The sequence below is a fragment of the Populus euphratica genome, unplaced genomic scaffold (assembly GCF_000495115.2).
Source record: "Populus euphratica unplaced genomic scaffold, PopEup_1.0 scaffold20.1, whole genome shotgun sequence".
NCBI classification, from domain to species: domain Eukaryota; kingdom Viridiplantae; phylum Streptophyta; class Magnoliopsida; order Malpighiales; family Salicaceae; genus Populus; species Populus euphratica.
Genome location: NW_011499854.1, coordinates 1,144,673 through 1,164,505, shown reverse-complemented (window position 1 = coordinate 1,164,505; position 19,833 = coordinate 1,144,673). Strand labels below are relative to the sequence as shown.

At 31.4% G+C, this 19,833-nt stretch overlaps 2 protein-coding genes across 4 annotated transcripts in view; both read left to right on the top strand.

The window, feature by feature from the left end:
* The first annotated feature begins 575 nt into the window (after positions 1-575).
* Positions 576-5,943, top strand: LOC105122547 (putative clathrin assembly protein At5g57200). 2 transcript variants are annotated; one of them, XM_011021707.1, is made up of 15 exons: positions 576-929; positions 1,044-1,113; positions 1,290-1,387; positions 1,619-1,757; positions 1,858-1,985; positions 2,087-2,179; positions 2,323-2,373; positions 2,983-3,048; positions 3,153-3,218; positions 3,304-3,384; positions 3,460-3,537; positions 3,693-3,860; positions 3,947-4,022; positions 4,438-4,562; positions 5,253-5,943. In XM_011021707.1, the coding sequence occupies exons 1-15, from the start codon at positions 840-842 to the stop codon at positions 5,655-5,657; spliced, it is 1,734 nt and encodes a 577-aa protein (XP_011020009.1). In that variant the 5' UTR covers positions 576-839; the 3' UTR covers positions 5,658-5,943. The 2 variants fall into 2 exon arrangements, with proteins under 2 accessions (XP_011020009.1, XP_011020010.1); XM_011021708.1 differs by lacking the exon at positions 5,253-5,943 and adding an exon at positions 4,977-5,241.
* An 11,425-nt stretch (positions 5,944-17,368) lies between these two features.
* LOC105122546 (uncharacterized) overlaps positions 17,369-19,833 on the top strand; it is a 2,980-nt gene continuing 515 nt past the window's right edge. Inside the window, exons 1-5 of one of the 2 annotated variants that reach the window (XM_011021705.1) lie at positions 17,369-17,520; positions 18,046-18,266; positions 18,519-18,764; positions 19,055-19,200; positions 19,732-19,811. In XM_011021705.1, the coding sequence (XP_011020007.1) occupies positions 17,431-17,520; positions 18,046-18,266; positions 18,519-18,764; positions 19,055-19,200; positions 19,732-19,811 (783 nt within the window). In that variant the 5' untranslated portion in view covers positions 17,369-17,430. Of the gene's footprint in view, positions 17,521-18,045; positions 18,267-18,518; positions 18,765-19,054; positions 19,201-19,731; positions 19,828-19,833 lie in introns of both variants that reach the window. The other variant, XM_011021704.1, reaches the window with a different exon arrangement.

Below are 19,833 nucleotides of genomic sequence, written 5' to 3'. Positions count from 1 at the left end.
TTTTTAGAAATTTTTATATTTTTCATGTTAAAAAATAATAAAAAATGATGAATTTACAATGAAAAATCGTTAAAATAACAAACAAAAAGATTAGAAATCCTGAAATTGCCGCAAAATGATTAAATTGCACAGGAAAAGAACACCACCTGTCTTTTCTAACGCCACATTAAAGATACATTCTCATGATTCCATTTCTTAGACTTTCTTAGGCAACAAACAGAATACCCCCCTTGAACTCAACTCTTTACAAATAAAAATGAGTAAACAATTATGGACAAAAAGTCAAACCCCATCATGGTATTTGGGTATTTCAATTCAATTTATATATATATTTATCAAAATTGGAACCTCTGGTTGGTTGGAAGTTAGTAGTTAGTACCTTGGGAACACCAGGCGGGCATTGCCAGCTTATCCAAGTACAGTTCCCCACGTTGGACCAACTTAATGACCAAACAGACCATACCTTAAAACCCCAAAATTCAAACAATAATGGTCATTTATGTAATTTCACGAGAAAAGAAAACATCACCCGCCTTTTTCTATTCTCACAAAAAGGAAAATAAAAAACTAAAAAAGAATCACCCCACCATAAAATGATCAAATTCCTGAATTATTATTAATTATTAGAAATCTAATCATCGGACAGTTTGTCCAAATCACCAAACAAGCCCGTTTTCCTGCATTTTGGAGATTAACAGAGAAAGCAACAGACAGGTCTCTCTGTTTTTTTTTTTTTTTGGGATTTTTTCTGGTTCTCTTTCTCTCCTTTTCGTGTCTGTTTGTAATCTTAAAAAAATAAAAATAAAAATTAAGAATTTATAGTATATAAGTTTTGATAAATGGCAACGTTCACAAGTTTTAGAAAAGCTTATGGGGCTCTCAAGGATACAACAAAAGTTGGCCTTGCAAAGGTCAATAGTGAATACAAGGTGAGATTTTTTTATTCTTCATCAATTTTTGCGTAACGGTTTCTTTTCGTTTGATGATTTTTAATGATGGAATGTTTCTTTCTTTTCCTTTTCTTTTTGGATTTTGAATGGAAGGAATTGGATATTGCCATTGTAAAGGCTACCAATCATGTTGAATGCCCTCCTAAGGAACGTCATGTTAGAAGTAAGTTTATATTTTGATGTGGGGTGTTTAAGATTTTGATCTGTGATTGTGCTTTTGAATGGGTTATTGAAACGTGGAAATGGGTTTATTTTGTGATTCATGGTTTCGAATTTTTTAGGACGTAGATTTGATGATGTTAGTTTTTTGTTTTCTTTGTTTTTTCTGGTGACTTACAGAAATATTTTCCGCAACGTCAGTAATAAGACCTCGAGTAGATGTGGCGTACTGCATTCATGCACTTTGTAAGAGATTAGCCAAGACGCAGGATTGGATTGTAATGTTGCTCTCTCTCTCTCTTCTAAATTTCTTAATTTTGATTAATTATTGTTATTTTGTTAGGCCATGTAGTTATTGTTTTAAATTTCTTTGATTAATTTTGCTCTCTCTCTCATTTGAACTTGTATAAATGAGTTTTGATCTAAGCATTGTCGTGTTCATCAATGTAAAAATTTCCCACAGATAATAGATGGAACTTGGGTCCTGAAATTTGGGTGTCTTTATGCAGGTTGCGATAAAGACGTTGATAGTCATTCATAGGACATTGAGAGAGGGAGACCCTACATTTCGAGAGGAGCTCTTGAACTACTCACATAGAGGAAATATTCTCCAAATGTCCAATTTCAAAGATGACTCTAGTTCGCTGGGTATGGAGCCTATGTTAAACATTATTTTTGTCAGTTTATGTGAACAAGCTTTGAATTTTGAATATCAATAGCTTTTTAGATTGCATTTTCTGACATGCAGCCTGGGATTGCTCTGCATGGGTTCGTACTTATGCTCTTTTTCTAGAGGAAAGATTGGAGTGTTTTAAGGTTTTGAAATATGACATTGAAGCTGAGCGCTTGAATAAAGCATCACCTGTGGCAATCAAGGTTTCTTCCGTGCTGTGCATTAATTTGGAATCATATTTTAACCTGGCATCAGATTATGTTTTTATCATGGAACGGCATTAACTATCTATTAATTATAACAGGTGCATAGTAAAACACGGCTCTTGAATGGAGAGGATCTGTTGGAGCAGCTACCTGCATTGCAGCAGCTTCTTTATCGTCTACTTGGTTGCCAGGTAAGGGTTGATACTGGTAACAGATTTGCGTAATTTTGGTTAGGGAACAATGAGATTTCTTTGTGTGGCTTTATTATCTCCTAACCACTGAATCATCATTCGTTATATAATCCTTCCCTATCCACTTCCTCTAATTTTTGCAGCCTGAAGGTGGAGCTTATAACAATTATCTAATACAGTATGCCTTGGCTCTGGTATGCATGATACAAAAATGTTTCTCTTACAAGAGTGTTTTCAGCAGTATGTTTTGCGCAAGTACTTGTTGGAATTCTGAATGATGGGGGAATTTTTGGTGAAAAACCAGTGCATATATAACTGAAATTTAAATTATTTCAATTGCCAGATGAGCCATGAATTTTCTTTACTGTACTGACCAGTGACAATGCACTTTCTTATCCGCATTGGCAGGGTAAGATTGTGCAGTGAGCTGCAGTCCCTTGTGTTTTCTAAATCATTTCTCTTTAAGCATTATGGTGTTGTCTTTTTAATTCTTGTGACTTGCTAGGGATAGAGTAAAAGGATGCTTTAAGTGTTTTTTTCCCTTTTTCTTGTTATCTGGGACCAGAACTGGAAGCCTGCCTGCAGTGCATGATTCTTGGAGTGTTGATACAAATAATTGGTGCATTTGTTATTCCTTGGGGTTATTTTCATATTGTATCCAAGATCTTCAAGCTTATGGTTTCTACAAGTTATTATTTATAACTACATAATACATCTAATTTTCTATCATGGGTCATAATACCAACATCTTTTGTTGTATTCCTTTGTTTTTTTAAGTCCTAAAATTGTTGTTTTTCATGCAGGTCTTGAAGGAGAGCTTTAAAATCTACTGTGCAATCAATGATGGAATTATCAATCTTGTTGACCTGGTAAAACTTGCACTCAAGCGTGTAACTGCCTCTTGGACTAGTTACTTGTACTTTTCCTCTTATATTTTTTCCTCGATTAACGTAAATTCAAAATATTTTTACAGTTTTTTGAAATGACAAAACACGATGCTGTCAAAGCTCTTAATATATACAGAAGAGCTGGCCAACAGGTTTTACAAACGACTGCTTTTAGTGCCAAATGGGGGTGCCTTATTACTTGTTGTCTAGTTTTTAATTCAATTTTGGGCTGTTCAGGCTGAAAATCTTGCTGAATTTTATGAACATTGCAAAGGCTTGGAGCTTGCAAGGAACTTTCAGTTTCCAACACTGAGACAGGTTCTCTTTTCCACCAAACTGAAAAATTTAATGAATGCTCACAGCTGGTTCTTACAGCTTTTCTGTATTGTGCAGCCCCCTCCAACTTTTCTTGCAACAATGGAAGAGTACGTTAAAGAAGCGCCTCAGTCAGGTTCTGTCCCCAGGAGACTGGTGAGAAATTTTATCCATGCAGGAGCTTGCTTTTAAATGAGATGGTTAAATAAAAGTTTTTCCTCTGTATTCAAATGTATTGAAATATGAGAAAATGGAATGCAATACCTTCTCTATGTTTTGGGTTTGTGATAAGCATGCTGTTTCACCAACAGGAGTATACGGAGAATGAGCCCAAGGAACCTTCAGAACCTTCAGAACCTGTAGAAGTTGAAAAGGTTGATGATGAAAAAACACTGATAGATGTGGAGGAAGAAACTAAACCTGAGGAAGAGGTGGTAGAACCTCCATTAGTATCAAACGATGCTATTGGGGATTTGCTGGTAAGATCAACATTTTTCTGCATGTCCTTTTTATTTGATTTCTTGAGTTCTCTTTCACATAGTGTCTCCATATGTTTTTGTTGCAGGGTCTGAATGAAATAAACCCAAAAGCTGCAGAGCTTGAGGAAAGCAATGCCATGGCTCTTGCAATTGTTCCACCTGGTAGTGCACATATCAATTGATTTATGTTTATTAAGAAATTTTTAGTGCACGTGTGTGGTAGAGTATAGAAGTTCATTTTGGAGTAGTTTTTCCATGTCTTATGGATTAAATGGCCCGCCAATTCGTGATATAGAAATGCAGTGCACCTTGTTTAAATGGTTTATATTGCCCTTTTTCTTTTGAAGTGCTGATGGGACATAGCAAAAATGTCTTATGAGTTTGTGCAATGATTAGCATCACTCAAGAACCTGTGGAGTTATTCTCTTTCATCTAGTGACACCTTCTTTGTGGTCTACGGGTGAATTTGAGTTTTCTTCTTTCTGAAAGAAAAAAAAAAAAGGAATCTTGACCATCTAATTTATCATACATCGCATGTCTCGTATTTTGTAAAATAATTAATGTTACATTGATGCAGGTGCTGATCCTCTGTCTTCATCAAATGCTTTAAGTGAACTTGGTAAGCCAAATGCAACAGGTTGGGAGCTAGCACTTGTTACCACTCCAAGCAACCCAACTAGCCAACCAATGCAAAGCAAAATGGTCAGTTTATTTTATCCTTAAAAAAAAAAAGTATTGAGACTTTGAATCTATGCCTTCTCTTTTCTCAAAGAAATATAACAAAAAATTTTGTTATTCACATGAATACTGGTTCCATTGGAGTTTTAAGTGAAGCATTGCGTAAATGATCTTCACTTTGTTTTCTTTTTCAGAGGTTAGAGTGGTTTGCTTGTCATCATGAAGTTGGTTGTTTGAGTGTGCAATGATGTCTTTTTGAAAATCACCAACCTGATGTCTTTAGTTTAATCTTTTCTGTAATATAATGGAGCTAATTGAAACTTAGATAGAGCTTTCTCAAGGATTAGGTATCTAATTGCATAGCGTTGAATTGGTGCCTTTTGATTTGATGGAATTGACTTGAAACACTGAGCCTGGCTGATGCACCCAATCCTGAAGCAAGCTCAATCCAAGTTTCTGTTGACTCCAATAGGATTCACTGGCTCCAGTGTAGCAGCTTTAGTGTCGCATATTGCCTAATTGAAGGTTATTGAATCCTATTAGCAGCTGAATCAAGTTGGATACCCTGACTCCAGCTTAGTAGATTTAAAGTCCCATATTGCCTCATTGAAGGTCAATAAATCCTATTTTCAACTGAATCATTTTGCCAGTGTACTCCATGAAAATGTGATATGTTTTTGCTTACTCATGATCATGTTCTGGGTTTTGGGTTAGGGTGGTGGTTTTGACCGGCTATTGCTTGATAGCCTATATGAAGATGATACTGCAAGAAAGCAAATACAAATGCAAAATGCAGGGTACGGATATGGTGCCACAGCTGTGCACAATCCATTTGAACAACAGGACCCATTTGCAACATCCAACAGCATAGCACCCCCAACAAATGTGCAGATGACGATGATGGCTCAACAACAGCAGCAGTACCAACAGCAGCAAATGATGATGCAACAGCACCAACAACAAAACCAGTCGATGATAGTTCCTTGTCAATACCAACCACAATATCCACAACAGCAAATGCTGCAGGTGGGACAGATGGGTCCTGCCAACCCATTTGCAGATCCATTTTCAAGTCCACAAAGTTCTGAACCACAGCAAGGAAACCACATGCTAATTTAGAGGTCCTTTTTGCCCAATTTGAGTTTATTCTTTGATTCTTTGGAGTAGCAGAGAAATCTTTTCGTTTGCTACGAAGTCTGATTAGTTTATTCTTTGTTTTTCTTTTTCGATGAAAGCTCATAACTTGTTCAACCAGTAAGTCATAACTTCATTTATTTTTTGCATTGAGGAACAACAGACCCTTCATTTTGGATCATTGGATGTAATTTCTCTGACACATCTTTGGACATTGTTTCCAATCATATAAGAAACTGACTACAACACAAGTAAGATGTTCACGAGGGAATCGAAATGTTGTACATCTGATTATTTTACTTGAAAAAATTTCAGCATATGTGAATTATTGAAAGCTAGAACAATACTAATTCTTAAGTGGATTATTTGGCATGCTAGCAGTAGGAACATGTTATAGAACCAGGCTCTGACAATCAGAAATCTCAATTGTGGTTGGCTCGAGAGCTTCACAAGGATACTGACACTTAAATACAGTGTTTAGAAACTAATGTACACCATTCAGTGTTTTGGGGGCCATGCTTGTCTAGGACTGGTGCATGGTGGAGGTGCAGCACTGATAGAGTTGGAAATCCTGGCAATGCGGGTTCTGGTGGTGTTTTTCGTGATCATCATGGTGATTCAGGTTCAGGATCTCTCCTGCTATATCTGTATGACTCGTGTCTTGTCCTGTTAAGCTCAGCATAAAAGAAAGATTTGCAGGAACTTACACTCTCTTCAATCCATGTGCAATGTGTTTGGAGGACAGATAATAATTTCACCCGACCCTGAGTCGGAGGAAAGAGTCATGTAGGTAGTGAAAAAGTATCTTGGACCAATAGTAAAGTGTTAAAGAAGGAAAGAAAATACTCCATTTTTCAAGGTTTTTTAAAACTGGGAGAACCTATTCATTTACAAACATATTTAATAATACCGATAATTTATTATGTTTTGTTGTATGATAAAAAAAAATAACCGGGAAATAAATCTGTTTATGATTTTTAAGTTAATAATTTATTTCAAAATAGTAATATGAAACTTTTTTTTTCTAGGTGCACCTTAAAATAAATTTCTTTCATTTGGTATTTATTTTTTATCATAAAACCTATACTATTTAATAAATATGATAATTATATAATATAACATGTTGTGTTATTATTTATTTTCTAGCGTTATAAATTAAAACGTTATATTATATGTAAACTAATATATTATGTAGTCCTGTGATATATTTTAACATACACACAAAATAATTTTTTTTAAGGAAAAAAAACTATCTTCTATTAGCTGCAAAAATTTTCTTTCTTACTAAACTAAATTCATATCATACAATTTTATTTTGTTCTTCTTTTTAGAGTTTGAAGTCTTACAAATAAGTCTGGCAAATAATGCAAACTTGCTAGAAGTTGGCAAAGTGAGTAAAGCCTAGTTTGTTTATTGGAAAGTAATTTTTTTTAAAAAATAAATTATTTTTTGATATTTGGTAGTGTAATGGAAAATAAGTTGGAAAATATTTTCCAGTATTTAGTTATATCATGAAAAATAAGCTAAAAAATAACTTATTAATATTATTTTTTTCAAGTTTATTAAAATAATAAGAAAAAATCTTACAAATTAAAAAGTTGAATGAGAATGAAATTGAAAAAAAAAATGTAATTTCATAAATTATCTCAAATAAAATAAACAATAATTAAAATAATGGAGATAAAATCTAAAAAATTAAAAAATTAAAAATAAAGAAATTAAAATAATATTAATTAACATTTCATAAATTATTTCAAATAAAATAAGTAAAAATAAAAAAATAAGAACCAAATTTAATAGATAAAAAATTTTGATTAAAAATTGATAAGGAAAAATCAAATAACAATTATAAAAATAAGAACCAAAGTTAATATAAAAATTAAATTCTAAAGGATAAAATTAAAAAAAAAAATTAAAATAATATATATATAGCAATCAAAAGTTTGAGAATCCAATTTGATATAATCAGTAAATAATACGATATTTTTAAATTTTTCATAACTTCCCGAAAGTATTTTATATCTAAAATAAAAAGAAAATAGTTTTTTAAAAGCCAAGTTAAAATTTTCTTTAATTGAAAAATATTTTCTGCTAATTGAAAAATATTTTCTATTCACCAACTTTTCTAATAATAAATAAATACAAAAAAAATTTTAATTTTTTTTAAATCACTTTTGTAAAAAGAGACACACCCAATTGTATCCTTGAGATGACGAGCAATACTTTCTTGACGCTCCATTATAACTTTTACGAACAATGTTTAATGACTCAACAAAGCAACATAATTGCACTTCAAGTGAGTCACTTGAATAGTTCTACTAAAACTATTTTTGATGTTTATCAGATAATATCCATCAAATTTCCAACAGCACATAATTATTGAGTTTTGATACTCATCTTCTACAACCTGTAATCAATACCAACAAGAATATTTGGGTTTTGATATCAATTGCCTAAGATTGGAGATAGAAGAGAATAATAATGGAGATAGAAGAGAATAATAATGCATTTGTTACAAGTGAAAAACCCTCAAAGACCATGAGCATAATAATTATAGAAAAAAACTCCAATATTTAATTTTATTCATTCATGTCAAACGCTAGTAAAACCTTCATAAAAAAAAAAAAAAAAACTTTTCCCTGCATCAGCTGATATGGAAAAAATTGTATTTATGCTGAATCATGCTACTTCTCTTAAAGAAGTTGGTCATCAAGCAAGAAGCAAAATAGCAGGCATGGGATGGAGGTGCACGTAGAAAGGTCTATGAATAACTGCAAAAAATTTCCAAAGATGCAATACTGATTGTCCAATGAATGTTTTGGAGCACATTTTAGATGAAGATTGCCCATTTTGTTCTTGATTTCTATGGCTGTCCTTTATGATTAACCTTAAGTTTGTTTGAAACTAATGAAGAAAAACTGAGATTCCTAAATCAAATTAGTATATAGGGATGGCATCTCGATGACACTTAAATAGACTTTATTTAGCATCCTTGCTATTCAGCGTTCTTAAGAGAAATTAAAGAGGGAACTTATTTTATTTGAGTTTTCTGGAGATTCTGGAGTTCTAGCAAACTAGGAACTTTGTTATCGAACCAGGTTCTCAATCGGGAATTACGGTTGTGGTTGTGTAGAAAGCTTAACGAGGATATCAATACAGTACTAGGAATCGAGGAGTACTTTCGGGGACCGTCCCTTCCAAGGACTAGTATCTAGCGGAGGCTGGAGGCTGTTGGTGTCAGAAATCCTTTCAATGCAAGTGCTGCTGGCATTGTCTAATCATCATGGCAGCTAACAAGACCGCTGAGTTCTAGGCTATTCGGCAGGGGATGTAGTTGGCTCTTCAGGCCAGCTTGGTTGTGTTAAAAGTTCACATGATTTCACAGGATTCTCAAGATGCTACTGGATGCATGAATGCTTCTGTCTAGGACAATGCCTGTGCACATTTTGTAGCCAGGAAAGGTGCAGCACAGAGGTAGATTTAGATTTCCGATGACCAACATATAAATACAAAAAATCTAGGCTGTTTGGAGTCAGATATCCAGTTTACTATTCAGCCTGGCCGTGTTAAGCTTTATCATAGAATAGGATTTACTGGAATCAATCACCACCAGCTTGTGCTGTGTATAGCCAAGAAGAAAGACGCAAAACAAGGATTGGACTAAAAACCACTCTAGACCTCAATTTATAATGCTGAGAATCCTTATAAAATAGAAAATAAAATTACTCAATTAATACAAAATATTGAAAGATCTTTTTAATTCTTTCCTTCTTGAATGAGAATCTTAAATCTTGAAAATCTTGTGGTAAGAATCCAACTTTCTGCCATTTTTGAGTTATACAAGATCTCTTTCTTTCTTGACTTCAATGAGATTCATATGATGATTCTTTAAAGATATTGATTAAAAATTTTCATGTAGTCTATAATCTTTTCAATCTCGAAGTTGATCATGTAATTAATACAAATTTATAAAAATCTTAAATTAAATATTTATTTAAAATATTGCTATGTTGTTTATGATATAAAAATAACCACTTTTTATTGTTTTTTATTTATTTATTTATAGAAAGGATAGGGTTTCATGTTTGCTTTGTCTGGAAATATATTGTAGACTTGTTATAATATACGATGTCGAGGCCCTGTAAGTAATTCAAGAGTGGCTCTTCTACTTCACCTGACAAGGCATCTTCTATCTGATTATCTTTCTTTTATTTGTTTGCTCCAATAGCTGAGGTCTAGATTGGTTCCTCAGAACTTGTCAAAATGTAAAATAACACAGAATCTAATGCACATAAATATTAATGATGATATCATAGTCAATGTTTAATCTTCTCTATTCATCCATCAGTTGTTCTTGCTAACATTTGTTTTTTTTTTTTTTTTTTTTTGAAATCAGTATCGCAACATAAGGGATAGCATCAGTCAACTCCCAGATGGAATTCTTGAATTGATTCTCAAGAATCTGACACTGAGGGATGCTAAGTGTATTATCCAATATTCACATAGATGGAAGCATATCCCTCCCATCTTTTCTAAATTAGATTTTCATATGGTTAACATGTTCCAACTCTATGTCAAAACCTGGAGTGCAAACGCTGAAAAAATTGTAAGTGTTCATCAGTTCATTAATTCTTACCAAGCACACACATGTAATCTCTTTCGGAGTTTTTTTCCGTCTGCAGTCTAACTTCAATGATGATATCAACCGGTGGGTCAAATTGGCCATCAAAATGGGCGTTGAAGGACTCTATCCTAACTTGTGGGGTAGCAAATTCTCTCAGCCACCAATGGCAGGAAAGAATGCATTAAGAAGGGATGTCTTTGATGGAGTCAAAATCAATTTAAAGAAATTGTGCTTGATTAGACGCATCTTGGGGCCAAATCTTTTCACCAGCCAGTTGAACAGTGTAGAGCATCTCGTCTTGGATTGCATCCCTTTAGTTGAACAAGACGCTCAAAACATATTTTCTTGTTTGGTCAACCTCAGATTTTTGAAATTTCCTGAGAAAATATACCCTGCTCATTGCATCTCCTAAAGTTCCCTGCATGGAATTGTTCTGGTATAAACAACATTGAGCTGTCGAACGCGAATCTTCTCAGACTTGAGTCTGATTCTTCTTATTTCGTCAAATTGGACATGAACGAAGTTCCTAAATTGGAGTACCTTCGTCACCAACGTGCATCTGGAGAGCAATTGCACTTTATCTTTAGTTACCATCCACAACATCTTCCTAACCTGAAGACTCTTTCTGTTTCTTCTGGAAGTGCTTGGGCATGCCTGTATGTGTATTTTTATTTTATTTTCCTTTTTTGTAATTCTAATGTGAAACTCTTGCTTGTTGTTTCTGTTGTAGCGTAAGAACATACCGAAAAACTTGACCATCTTCTGCAAAGTGGCAGGATTGAAGTTGTTTTTCTATAAAGATACAAAACTTGATATCTTGAAGACTGTTTCTATTCTCAAAAGCCTTTGCTTCTTTGCGAAAACTTCATTTTCTGTTAAGTGATGCAATTATCGTTTGAATGGTTTGTGTATTTCAGATTCTATCCTCAGTTCATGAATCATTGCATATGTAGAAATTGCATTTAACAAATAAAGACATTTGATGTTAAGCTCCCAATTTTAAATCATATGATGTAATTGAAGACATCTTGTTCATCAGACTTGAATCAAAGCAGCCTCAACATCGGTAATGATTTCCATAAATCTTCGGAAGAAGTTGAATTTTGTGGATTTAACTAGACCCCAATGCAGATTTAGTTCGCTATTTATTTGCTGAATATCGCTACTAGTCTTAAGCGGTTGGTCATCACTAAAAAGGTGAAAGATCAGGCATGGAATGAAAGTGGACGTCAAAAGGTCTATGAAGAACTGCAAAAATTCTCCAAAGATACAGTCCTGATTGTGCAATGAATGTTTGCGAGCGCATTGTTCCTTGTTTCTTTGGCTGTTCTATATTTATAAACACGAGTTTGCATGAAACTAACGAAGAAAAATTAAAAGATATACGGAACCTTTTTGTTTGGATTATTTGGACATGTTTAGGCATGCGTGTTACGGAACCAGGTTCGCTATTGGAAATCTCAATTGTGGTTGGCTATAGAGCTTCGCAAGGACATTGATGCTGTGTTTGGAAGTGAGAAGTTTCGGTGACTATGCCTGCATGTGTAGGATTTGTGCCTAGCGGAGGCTCTAGGATGTTGGGGCAGCGCAAGTGCAGCTGGCGTTATTCACTATCATCATGGCGATTCATGTTCAGGTTTTCTCCTGCTATAGCTATCAAACCATTAACAAGACTGCAGAGCTCCAACCGATCCACTTAAGAGGTGAATTTGGTTTGCATTGGAACAAGGTCACAGATACAGGAATTGAACTTCCTTGAGAATAAGCCTTTGTGGACACCTTTTGCTGGTACGTGTGGTGTTGTGTGGCGAGAAATTTTATGGTGTTCATATAGAATGAAGAATATATATACTATTAGTTAGTCTTTCAAATCCATTTTTAAAAAAATATATAGATACTAGTAGAAAAGAACAATACTAGATGTGAATATTCTTATTATATTAGATTTTATTGTCCTCCTACTAGTGTTTCTCTTTCTTCAATGCTAGCCCCGTAAAAAAACTAAAGATATTAGGATTAATTAAATAGTAAATAAGGATTATTTAGTTTAACAAAACTAAAAAACATTCCAATCAAATTAGATGTTTAAGATAAAATTAGAGAACATACAAGTTTACATTATTAGCTTGTAAATATGCTCCCATCATAAATATAATAATATAACTTTAGCAAACATATATTCAAACTTATAATTGACTTCAAATCAAATTCTTAACATGCACATTAATAAAATAAAATATTTATGTTTAAATTAAAACAAAAAAAAAAATTACTTGTAAAAATAGTTTAAAATAATAAAGCTTTTATTATTGTCAATGATAAATTATTTGTTCTCAAAATTTTATTTCAATAAGCCTTCGAGAATTCCAACAACTCTTTCATGTTTAGGTATGCTTTTAAATAAGATTTAATAAACTTAAAAAATATATACTTAATATCTCTTTATAAAAACTAAACATAAACTCTAAAGTAGAGAGAATAATAAGAAGAACAAATCTAAAAACATTTAAAGGAGGATAGAACTTATGAAATTTATGAATTCCTTTTGACCTATACAAGACACTTATTTATAAGACTTGAAATCCAAAACATTAAGTATAATTCATGAATTACTCATAATTATATTATTCTCATCACATAATTTATATATTGGTTTATATATTAATATATTTAGAGATTAGAAGAAATTACCAATCAAACAAAGATTTAATAACAAGTATTTTTCATTAACAAAATCAAAGTCTAAACTCATGAACCTATAAGCCCAATGTTCAATTCACAAAGTATTTTTTGGATTTGTAACTTTTATTATCCGAAGGTATTTGAGAATTATTTTTTGTAAACCTTTAATTGGTTTCTTAAAATATGTTAATATTTCATATTAAAGTATATATATTGAAAATCTAACATGGTTTTAACCCTAAATGTGAGTGGACCTCGTATGTAATTATGCCTTAAAAAGGCCTATTACATATTTTATAAATTAATTCTAACAATCCCAACATAAATAAAAAGTGTTAGACATGTATGAAGACTTAAGAGAATTCATAAAGAAATTCTGATTTGAGAAATCACTACCTTAGAAGAGGTAACTTTTGGTTTTTAACCTTTCTTAGTGAAATATCATATCTACTTGCTAAATAATAAATGTAATGTCTTGGATTATTTAGTTTTTTTTTATATATAAACTAAAACAATAGCATTCATACAATTCTTCACTTGAAGTTTCCTTAATTTCTTACAGTTGTTTTCATGTTGGTTGGAAACAACTTTTGGTTTCATGCATGTTTTAGAGAATTTAACTTTTTAAAAAATTCTTAAATAGACGATTTTATTTTTCAGTCAAATATGTGATTTTTTATTGAGTATTATGTTATACCCTATCAAGATATAAAAATTATATTTATCATGCTGCAGTTAGCACTACTTTCATCATAAGATCATGCAAGAAATAATAGTTTTCATATATTAATGAAAATATTATATGACTTAATTTTTCATTTGAACATAGATCTTGGGTGGTCAGATAGAACATCTTTTATTATCACCTCTTAAATTTTAATTCATTAAACTTTTCAGATTTTTCAAAATATATTATAGAAGATTATGGTGGCATTCTTATTGTAAAAATATTACTTATCAAAACAATATTGGTTGGGGGACAACCAAATCTTGAGTAGAAGACATCATATAATGTGTGTGTAAGTCCAATAATATTTATAAATAAATATTTTAACTCCACAATTTGCCGGTACTATAAAATAAAACTTGTAATAAAGCAACTTAATAAACAAAAATTATTTAAACTACATAATATAAGAATTAAACACTTTTTGTTTATTTTAGTTATAAAAATATCAATTTAAACATGCATTATATCAAAATAATATGTTTTAGCAAGATAACAAATAACATGATAATACCAACAAGTTTGCAAAACAATTTAATGATGGTTTTGCCTTTCCCGTAAAAAATCAAAATCTTTTCACAAGTTTCATTAATTATTACCAAATTAATAAGAGACAACTAAGTCTTTTAGCATTTTAAAAACATAGTTAAATGACTAAATTATTTTTGAAAGAAAAAAATATTTACACATAATTAAATAAATATGTTAAATAACATGACACATCACGACATCATGTATTTTTTTCTTTGCATCTATCGCTTGAAATCATATTTTAGTCTTTACAAACCTCAATGCCTGCGCTTCATTATAGGACCAAACTATATATATATATATATAATAATGTTCAAGTATTGAAATAGGGTTAAGAAAAAATGTCATTAAAAACAAGACACGATAAATATATAACAACGCTAATTAGGTCTACACTAAGACGAGACATCCCACCAAACATGTGGTCCAAATTATATAATTGGAGTAATCAGATAAAAAAATAAAGAGAAATATAAAGCCTTGTTTAAAAAAAATATTTGAACTTTTTAAACCTGTAACCATAGTTATTAAACCTGAAACACCAAATATAAAAAACCATGAAGTTCAATTCCTAATAAATTAAATATTAAAGGATAAAATTAAAAAAAAAATCAATCACAAAAAAAATTCAAAAAATAGCAATTCAAAAAATAAAAATCAAAGTCATTATTACAATTATTATTAATAAATGTCGTCACCATTACTATTATCATAACTAGTAATATTATTATTAAAATTAAAATTATTATTATTAATATTACTATCATTTATTATTATTATTATTATTATCATCACGACACTTATTGCTAGCATTATCATTATTAGTAATAATAGTAGTAGTTTTATTAGTATTATTAGTATCTTCATGATATTTATCACTATCATCATCATCGTTGTTGTTACTGCTGTTGCTGCTATTACTATTATAATTATCATTGTTATCATCACTATTACTATTATTATTACTTTTATTATCATTATTATTATTATTATTCTCTCTCATATTATTGTTATTGTTGCTATCATTACAAACATTATTATTACCACTAAATCCTATGATTACTAATGTCATAACTGTAATTTTTAATATTATTATCATTATCATTATAATTATTACTACTACCATTACCATTATAACAAACTATTCTTACTACTAACATTATCACCATTATTATCATTGTTGGTATTATTGTTAATATCATTATTATTGTTAGTATTGTTGTTGTTATTACAATCACAATCACAATTACCATTATCATCATTATTATTATCATTATCGCAATAAACTATTATTATTACTATTCCTATTACTAATACTATTAGTAGTATTATTATTAGTGTTGTCGTTGTTGTCATTATTATCAATATCATCACTAATATTATTTCCATTATTACCTGTAGTAGTACTAGTAGTGTTATTGTTACTACCACCATCACTATCACTACTATTATTTTTATTATCATCACTAATTTAGTTATTATTATTACTGTCATCATCACTACTATTATTAATAATACTATTGTCATAATCATTACTAATTTGATTATTATTGTTGTTATTTTTATTATTATATATATCATCGTTGTCGTTATTATTATCATTGTTGTTGTTGTTGTCATAATTAACATTATTGTTATTGTTATTGTTATTGTTATTATTATTATTAACATAATCATCATCGTTTTTGTTGTTGTTGTCATAATTAACATTATTATTATTGTTATTATTATTAACATCATTTTTGCTGTTGTTGTTGAAAAAACAAAAGCCATGAACTTGATAGAATTGAAAATTATAAAACTTTGACAAATAACTAAGAAAAATTATAAGAAATCAAAAAAAGATGGACCAAATTGAAATCATCATTATCATTGAAAACACAAAAATCATAAGCTTGATTTGAAGGATAAAATTAAAAACTTTAACAAAAGAGCAAAGAACAAAAATAAGAAATTAAAAGTAGAAAGACCGATTAAAAAATATTATATATACAAATTAAAAACCAAGGGTTAAATTGGGGGGAAAAAAACTTAACAAAGGAAAAAGAAAAAAAATACTAAAATCAAAACTAAAAAGATCAAATCTAAAATATTAATAACAATGAGGAAGAGAAATGAAGGGAAAAGAAAGAAAAAAATGGTCAACGATTGTAAACCGGTCACATTTAGCTTATACACGACATGGCTAGTGAAAAAGAAGACAATGAGAAATAACATGACATAATAGAAATCTATTTTTTATCAAACAGAGCTACCGCACGCGCTGTCCAAAAGGCGCAGCAACTCCACTGTATCGGTGTGTGCACTGTATGTGCTAGTAACTTCTCTAATTAAAAATATTATTTTAATAGTAGTTATGTTATTATTCTTGATCAAACTAACAATTAATAAAAAAAAAACCAAGATAAAAGGATAATATCCCTGACCCCAATGAATTATTTTTTTTTTCATCTAAGAGTATATACATAACTTCACTGTGTGTTAAAAAAAACAAATATCAAAATACTTGTTCTCAAAAGCCTTTATTTTTTTTACATTTTGAGGTATTTCTATTATTTTACTATTTATAAATATATTGAATTGAGAAAAATATCCTCAAATAAATTTATAATGTTTAATGCGTGGGATAAAAAAATAAAAACATCCATAGCTTAAAAAAAAGTAATTTTTCATGTGAAGGAAAAAATAATCACTATAATATAATGAAAAATATAAAAGAGGCTATGATAAATTCTCTATCTTTAATTTTTAGTATATTTATTATATTTTTATTTTTATTAACTTATTTAATGATGAATTAGTCTCATTGAATACGTTTATTAAATTTAATTTTTAACACGCACTCCGTAATTTTTAATATCAATAAAAAAAAATTCACATTGACCTTTTTTTATAATTGGATTGATATTTTATCTGATTTAAAATTATTAAAAAATAATTTTAAATAAATAAATAGAATTTTAATAAATAGAATTTTGGCTTCAACGAGAAACATACACTCAGCCCAAAAAAGTTTAACCGGGTAATTGAAAACAACAAAAAATTTATCCCCCATTGTTTATATTTCCACATCATCCTGTCCACTTGGCATATATTTATTGGCTAACTATGAAAAAACCCTATAATTCTTCTATTTTTTTTCCTGTTCTTTACAGGGAGAAAGAAAGTCTGATCTCACACGAAAGACAGGAGCAATGGCAGAACAAGCAGAAACGGTGTCGTCAAGCGAGAATCAATCTTCTAACCCACAAAATTCTCCAGAAGAGAAGCTCAAGCAACCATCGGTATTTCTCAATTTCCGATTCCAATCTCTAAATTTCTTTAACATTTTTTATCAAGCCTTAATTTTTCAATAATGGCTAGCCCTTAAAACAAAATGGGATTCATTGTTCTTATATTTTTGGCCTTTTTTTCTCAATTTTTATAAATGGGTTGTCGGTTCTATTGAGATTTTTGGTGGTTTAAAAAGTTAGGGTGCCTTTTATTTTGTTAGAATTTTAATGGGTTTGTTAGGAATCGGTCATTTTAATGGGTTTTATTTATTTACATAATTGAAATTTGATGAAAAGGTTGAATGTTGATGGATTTGTAGTGGAAAAGTCTGGAGCTTTACAGAGAAATAATGATATTTCTTGAAGAAAATATTGTGAAACTGACCAAAAAAATAAATTAATAAAGTGAAGTTTATTTATATATTTTTAGCTGTTTTTCATTCCAATAGGTTTTCTCCTTGTGCTCTGAGTTGTGCATTCAGCATGAATTGAATCCGATGATGTTGGGATTGATCCTTGATTGTTTTGTTAACTTAGGTGCCACCGGCATTCTCTGGTTTTCCAGCTTATGCGGATGGTGGTTTTCAGATGTATCCTATTATGTATCCTGCATCAGTTCTAGGGTTAAATCCTATGCAAAACCAAGAACAAACGAATCATGGGCCGGGAATTTATGCTGTAGCTGTTCCACAATTTATGGGACCAATTGCTGGACTTCCTTCAAAAACACTAATTCCTCTCACGCTCAATATACCTACGTAAGTATACCTCTGATGTGTTAACTGTTGAGAGTTAAGGTTTATAATGTTGTTCACAATAGGATACATGCATGTATTCTTAGATGCTGTAATCAATGCTATTTATCACAGTCATTCCTAGTTTTCATTTACCTGCTTCTGAGTAATGATGCTTGATGATGGTTAATAATGGTGATATATCTGTGTTGTTAAAACAATCGCATGAACTGCTAAATAATGATTGCTGTTTTTTTCTTATTTTCTGTTCAACAGTAGGCCAAGTCATGAGGCTGGGGCAACTGGTGATCAAGCACAAGGTGGACAACAACAACAACCACAGCAACAGCAGCAACAACATCCTGCTCACCCAAGACAAATTGTTGTTAGGAGATTTCAAGTTGCATTTCAGTTGGATTTGTTTCTCATACTTAAGCTGGTAGCTGTAATCTTTTTGTTCAACCAAGATGGGTCAAGACAAAGGCTGCTTGTCCTTGTGTTTTTTGCTTCACTTGTCTACTTGTAAGTAATAAACTTTGGAATAATCTGTTATTTGAGATACATTCTTCACATGGCTTTTTATTTATTTATCATTGGATACTCTTTAAGTTCAGGAGAAGGAAGCTCTCAAGTTAACCAACCAAGCTCATAGATGTCATATTCCTTGCTTTCAAAAGTTCTTCTATTTCCAATCACAACACATGAAATAATTCATTGTAGCTCTCCAAGCTGTATCCCTTTTATTGTTCATATGAAGCTACTTTCGGTTATTTGTGCAAGTGGAAGCTCAACATTCTTAATGTGTATTGCAGGTACCAAACTGGAGCTCTGACACCATTAGTACGTTGGCTCTCACAAAGCATGCAAAGGGCAGCTGTGCCTCCCCGTCCACCTAGGCCTGCTGCCAGGGTGGAAAATGCTGGTGCTGCAAGGCAGAATGAATATATCGCTTTGGCAGGTACCTTTCATTTTCTGAATGCATACTAGGGATGTTGGATGTTTTTTGGATTTTAATTTATTTATTTATGAGGGAGGGGGATTCATGGTGATATTTGATATCCAATTGTATGGTATGCAAGGGTATTTCTGCACTTTTGCACGAATAACCGATAGATGAAGCTTAAACCCAATCAGCTAAACCAGACTAACTGAAGTTTATTTTGCTCAGTATCAACAACAATTATGAGGTTGATTAATTAATCTTTCAAGTTATATTTACTTTTTCTTGACCTGGTGATGAAGATCCTTGCGTATCCATCAGTAAGCAGAGTTCATTCAGTGCTCTTGCTCTACAGTAAAGTGCTCTTGCACTACAGTAAAGTAGTATGCTTGTGAGCCCGAGAAAATGTTGCTTTTTTATTTGTTTCTAATGGAAGGATCCTTTTGTGGGATTAGTTTCTTTTTTATAATTGAAGTCGAGACTTGAGAGGAAAATATATTTCTGGTTTTTCCTTGTAACTTCTGGCAATCATGTGACAACTTGTTGCAGAGGGACAAGCTGGGGTCGAGAATGAGAATAGGCCTACAGAGGATGGTAACCAGGCAGCTGAGAATGAGAATGTTGCTGAACCGGGTGGAGAAAATGGTGGGC

Excerpts from the sequence above, each read along its gene's own strand:
- LOC105122547 (XM_011021707.1), top strand. The coding sequence starts at position 840 with ATGGCAACGTTCACAAGTTTTAGAAAAGCTTATGGGGCTCTCAAGGAT. Across the intron at positions 1,986-2,086 it reads CATCACCTGTGGCAATCAAG|GTGCATAGTAAAACACGGCT; the intron begins GTTTCTTCCGTG and ends TAATTATAACAG. Across the intron at positions 4,023-4,437 it reads TCTTGCAATTGTTCCACCTG|GTGCTGATCCTCTGTCTTCA; the intron begins GTAGTGCACATA and ends ACATTGATGCAG.